At 38.4% G+C, this 6,000-nt stretch overlaps 1 protein-coding gene across 1 annotated transcript in view; it reads right to left on the bottom strand.

The window, feature by feature from the left end:
* Positions 1–3,114: 3,114 nt before the first annotated feature.
* Positions 3,115–6,000, bottom strand: part of KIF26B (kinesin family member 26B) — a 212,871-nt gene continuing 209,985 nt past the window's right edge. The window contains exon 14 of the mRNA XM_066180297.1: positions 3,115–5,933. Coding sequence (XP_066036394.1) covers positions 5,785–5,933 — 149 coding nt within the window. The 3' untranslated portion in view covers positions 3,115–5,784. The remainder of the gene's footprint in view (positions 5,934–6,000) is intronic.

Raw genomic sequence — 6,000 nt, 5'->3', positions numbered from 1 at the left:
ACAAGAACATCCTGAGTTTACAAATAAATTATATCCTTCATACATAGAATATGATGTGGATGTGGATGTTAGTAACCAGCAGTTTCAGCTATGGGAGGGAAAGAAGTAAAATATAGAAAAGTTAGTATCTATGCATACATAAAACATATATGTACGTGTGCTATGTGTAAATACACACATACATATACAATAAAGAGGGTGAATACATCCATATCTATAGTATATAGAGAATATGTAATATAGCTGAAACTGCCTCAAGCACCAATTTATTACCATTATTATAAAGTTTGCTCAATACTTAAGTAGGACCACTCAAAGTGAGATGGCTTGGGTTGTATTTTATTTCCTGTCCAGGAGGGTTTGAAGGTAGTTTGAAATACTACAGCTGAATGCTACTGAATGCTACTATTTCACTTTCAGCACCTCCATTCTTTGCAAAATGATCACGCCCTTTGCGAGCTTCAAAAGTTTGCATAAGTGAGCATGAGACTGCTGTTCGTGAATTTGGTGGCAAAAGGGTGCTACATTTCCAAGGGAAAATTAATTTTTTTTTTGGTTTGTTTTTTTTTTTAAGGTTGCTTGAGAAGGAGAAAGAAGAAAAGATAAAGACAGTAATAAAATGGTTTATTATTTCCAGGAACAGGTATGGAAGCTCAGATAACCCTGGGATGAGCATACAATAAATGCAAGAGAGGGAGAGATTATTAACTTTGCATTGACAAATCATTCACAGTTTTGTTTGCTATGGTTATTTGGAAACCTCTTACAAATCTTAGAATAGCTAGCAACAGCCAGCCTTGTGTCTTCAAAAACTGCTGTGTGTTGCCAATGCAAAAGCCTGTGGAGTTACGAAACTCAGACTGTGAGGACATCAAGATTAAGCAAGGTATGCCACCCTCCACAGGTTTGAGAAGAAATGCCTCTCTCTATGGTCATCATCCACCCCTATTGGTAATTAATGGTACCAATGCTTTGATCTCTGCAGCAAGCTGGAGCATCCCTGATGCTGTGCAACCATCCTTCCCATCATGTGAACTGGCTTCAGAGGTCACTCAGCCTCTGACTCAGGAGAACTGAATTTGCTTCTGCAATGCAGAAGCTTCAATTTACAATTTTAAATCTATTAGGACTAGACAGAAAGCTTCACAGACCACCAAGAGTCCAGGCCCTCAGTTGATGTAACTACACTGTATCCCTCAAACATATGCAGAAATTGTTGTGTTTAACAGCAGAGATTATAAAATACCTTGCCATAAATTTATGACACTCTGAAATATAGAGCAGTTCATCTGGAATACTTCTACAGTCTTTAACAGCCTCTACGTGGGAACTGCAGCAATTTGGCTACATAGGCTGAAGAACATGGATAAGAAAGAACCTCTGGAAGAGGCCCTTGAAAGAGCTTCAAGCATAAGTTTTCCCTGTAGTGTGGCATAAGTCAACTTCATCCAGGTGAGTGCAAGGGGAATGGTTTTGTAGGCAGGCGCTCTTTGGAGGAGGGAAGGGGAGTGGTGGTGTTGCCATTTGTGAGCAGCTCTGCCCCTTCCCCACAGCAATGTGCGAGGGTGCCATCTCAGGCCATGTGCATATTTATCTCTGCATGTACAACTTTCGTTTCTACAATGAGTTTTAGCTCATTAAAAATGATGCAGCAAAATCACAAACATTTGGAAAAGGTGAGTCTTTTTTGTAAGAGTCTATAATTTTCCGCTGTCATCACATTTGAATTCCATGCCACAGGTCCCTATTTTAAGAAAAGCCTTATTACTGAGATAAATGAAAAAGAGAAAAAATAAAACCCACACTTCAAGACAGACTGATTGTGTCCTGTGAGCAAGCATGGGATTTGGTGTGTATTACTCCCAGCATCACTCCCAGCTTTCAGCCTCTCTAATTGCCACATTTAAAGATAAAAGAAAAATATGCCAGTGTGGATCTTTGATCCTTTTTTCTACATTTTATGCAGCTCTCACTAAGAATCATGTCAGAGGATCATGCTATTGCTTGGCACCAGTTACTGTTGTATGCACCTGCAAGTTTCAGAAGCTAGGATTTATGGCAAGTGGGTCTTCTAAGACTAGATCAAAGACAGATGTTCAGCAATAACCATGGGCGTGGTCCTAACACAAAATGAGGAAGTGTTAAGTACATAAGAGTACATGACCTTCTACTGTATAACTAACAGTAAATACCCCAAAAAATGGCAGATGAATGAATTTTCCTCATAACTGGTTTTCTTCTGTTATAACTCTTCTGATTTTTAATGCAATTGTGCCTCAGTTTTATTGGAGCAGGTGAGATGAGAAGAAAACCTAAGAAAGGAGAGTATTAGTTTCCTTCCTTGTCTTCCCATAAAGTAGTACTTTGGATTACTTAGATCTGAACAAACTGACAAGGAATTGTTTTGAGGCAAATGCAAGGCCTGCATAGCAAAAGAAAAGACGTGTGACAAATGTACCAGAAATTACGGCTCTCCCACATCCTTCAGAGCACACACTGACCCAGCATCCAGACCCAGAGCAGCTTTTGGCTGCTGTGAGAGCTGCTGAATCCACTGCACACCCAAAGTCTCCAGCCCTTGGTTACACTTGAACTTATGGCTAAAGAGTAACTGCTGTCCCTTGTGTGGATAAGGTTCACATATGCCAAGAGGAGCAGTTCTCAGGAAGCGCCCCCAGGTGCCAGTGGGGATGTGGAGCAGCGCTGGTGTTCCAGAGTCATCTCACAGCCCGACAGTGGAGAGCTGCGATCTCCTGTGACTTGTGCGAACAAAGAATTAACCTTCAAACCTAATCACATTAACACTGCTGTTGCCTACTAAAGCTGTCCCAGGGAAATAAGATTGATTTCTGAATGTGAAAACGATTAGGCATTACATTCATGTTGCTCTTGTGTATTTTGGGCAACATGATGCCTTTTAAAAAATCAGCATAAAAACAGCATTATGCTGGCAATGCCTTAAAGAATTGGGTTTCCTGGATGACTTGCAGAAGTGTATGTGTCTTCTCTAAAATGCTGGCTACTGCAAACCGAGATCAATTTCATAATAAGATCCTGAATGCTTTATGTGTTTTGCAAATACTTGAATTGTAATAATATAAATTCTGAAGTAAAAGGCTGTTTTCAAGAAGAAAACATTTTATCATGTCAAATCTCTACAAATTTTTAATTCCTTTTTTTGTATTAAGTCATCACAGTTCTTAAAAACATAGTGGAAAATTCTGAAATGAAATGACAAAGTCAAGAATGCATATGGATTTTAGAATATGAATGGTAGTATAATTATGGGAGTTAATGGCTATTCTAATTAGGTCCTCAGAAATGAAATATTTGTAAGTACTGTGATTCTGCTCAATTAGTACGTATTTTTTTTAGTATGCAAAATTCATCATTGGCATAATCAATTTGGTTTCAGGGATTCATTTTTGTCCATCATGATAAACAGGGTGAACGTATACTCTTACTCTTTAAAATAATGTTTAGGTACACGTGCTTTTTGCTATGCCTCCTAAGCTACAGAAGTACCAAATCGAGAGTCAATGAATAATTGAGTTAATGTGGGTGAGGCATATTACATGCAATAGGTATTTTACAACAGTCCCAAAATGTGTCCACTTGATTTATGGAAACATCACCACTCCTGTGCAAGTCATGGACTGTGTGCAGGGACGATTTCCTTGAGTATTCAAGGAAACTTGAGTTTCCTTGTACTCAGTCCATGAGGCTCTTCACAGAAGAAATGGCCCCCCAAAGAACCAATACACAGTAACTGCTACTGAAATTGTTATAAAGAGAAAAAAGCCAGTTAAATTGTATTGTTTGGGGGGATTTTCAGAGTTGGTTGCAGTTTTTTCCTTTGAGAGAGAAAGGGATATATCTTTAATGCTTAGAATATAAGTTTCATAATTGGAAATTGCTGTGCAACAGACTAGAAAGTGAATTTCACATAGGACCTTTTTTTCCTTTCCAAATAATCCAATATAAGGATTGTAAGTAGAATTTTCTACAAAATCCAGTGACAAGGGTAATAGAGTAAGATTTGTTATTACAAGTTGTAGAGCACTGAAAGAAAATAAAACTATACAAATGTTACTCCTACTTTTTAAAAAAGCTTTTCTGTTCACTTAACCACTAGAAAATCTACCAGTATTATTTTTCCATTGGGACTTGCTGCTTGTAAGATGGCATTGATATGATGGTGCAGGTAAAAGAAGAGTTGCACCTAAGTACAGCAGTTAATTTATACATTTTGAGTATATTAAATGAGAGTCTTATTTCCTCCTAAGCAACAGAGAGGGTAGCACAAATGGATGTGAGATAGGAATTTTTTTGTGAATGCACTTATTTCAGTATAGAGGAATAAGAAACCTAATTCAACAAAATAATTCCTCATGCTCATATGTAATTAAAATGCAGGTTTTGCACATTTGTATATGAAATACAAAGGATGTTCCTTCCCACATACTGTTCTGTAGATAAAGAGACCAACTAGTAGAATGATTGGATGTGCATGGAGCAGACCCTTCTCCTTTTTATGTCAATGTGAATGTCACCATGGCTTCAGGTACTGAGGATCAGTAAAGATTCCATAGCCAACATGCTTGAAGTGCTATATCTACTCATTTGCTTTATTTCCAGATGTGCTGAGCTGAGCAGAGCCAGCACTTCTCAGGTACATCTGTGAGTATGGACACACTGGGCCAGGGATCAGAAGCTGACAAAACCTGTCTCGCAGTGGTGTATGTCGTAGAGGCGAAACTAAATTTTATCAGTCATAGTCTCAAGAAAGAACAGTTCGCTCATTTTTGGCCTGATAAACATGAGAATCCTTAGCCTAGAGGACAAATTTCCAGCAAGCTTCTAGTACCAGGAAAAGGGGTTAGGATAAAAGTACTTCCTCATTCATAACTCCAGCCAGTACAAAGCAAAACATATATGAACAAGAAAAGTTATGGGGGTTGGATCAAATTGAAAAGGCATTTACTTCACAGTAATGTCACTTCTCTCTCATACACTGCAAAACCTACAGGCCGGGAAAATGACAGTGTTGTCCAGCATATAAGAGAGTACAGAAGAGCATTTAAACAAACCTTACTCTCTGCTAGAAATATGTATATGTCATCTGGGAAAGCTGAATTTCTCTTTGAGTGGCCTTACTCTGGTAACAAGAAAAGACAGTTAACATTTATTCATATGTTGTACTGATTAGGAAATATCTCTACAAACACAAGTTACTTAGAAACAGCAAGTCTGAAATAGGAGAAAACACCAAGAGAAAAACAAGCTGCAAATACATTTCAAAAGTGTATTTGTTTTTTTTTTTCCTTTTTCTTTTCTTGACTAGCACCATCTGTACACAATAAAGTATGAACATAAATGTTTGGATAACAAAGATTTGCAAGGCACTTGAACAGTTTTTCTGGATAGGTTTTCTTTTAATGAACCTCTCAATGGAAGGCCCACAACCACCTTTCCTCCTTCCTCAGCTAATGCAGGGAAAGAAGTGTCTTCTGCCAGCAGTTCTTATTTACAGACATGTCCTTAAAAGGTTCCACAAAGTGCTCTCTTAGGCCAAGAGTATCAACAACCTTCTATCTCCATTTTCCATGCTTGTTCTGTTTTTTTTTTAATACTACTCCTCTGTATAGTATAGCAAATCTCTCATACACACAGCTGAGACTTGACTCCAACCTTCATCCTCATTCTTTTGTCTTTGGGATGCTGTTTGGAAGGGAAAAGGAGGATGGCAGAGATGCGCATTGAAATTCTCTTGAGGTTCACACTTTATCGGCGTCTAGAGGTGATGTCAAAACAGGTGATCATCATGAGATGAGCCTTGCAGAAGTTGACACGGTTTTCCAAACGCTCAGTCACACATTCCAGGGCCTCCAAGTATTCTAGAGAATCCAGCTCAAATACCTGCTCCAGATCAACTGTGAGAAAGAAAATATACAGATAGGAAAAGTAGACAAAACTTAGTGATGGCTGGTGGGAGAGTGA

Source organism: Chamaea fasciata, unplaced genomic scaffold, assembly GCF_029207755.1.
Source record: "Chamaea fasciata isolate MVZ Bird 193981 ecotype frontalis unplaced genomic scaffold, bChaFas1.0.hap1 SCAF_3, whole genome shotgun sequence".
Lineage (NCBI taxonomy): Eukaryota > Metazoa > Chordata > Aves > Passeriformes > Sylviidae > Chamaea > Chamaea fasciata.
Note: the sequence above shows the minus strand (reverse complement) of the source record. Positions and strands in the feature narration are given on the sequence as shown.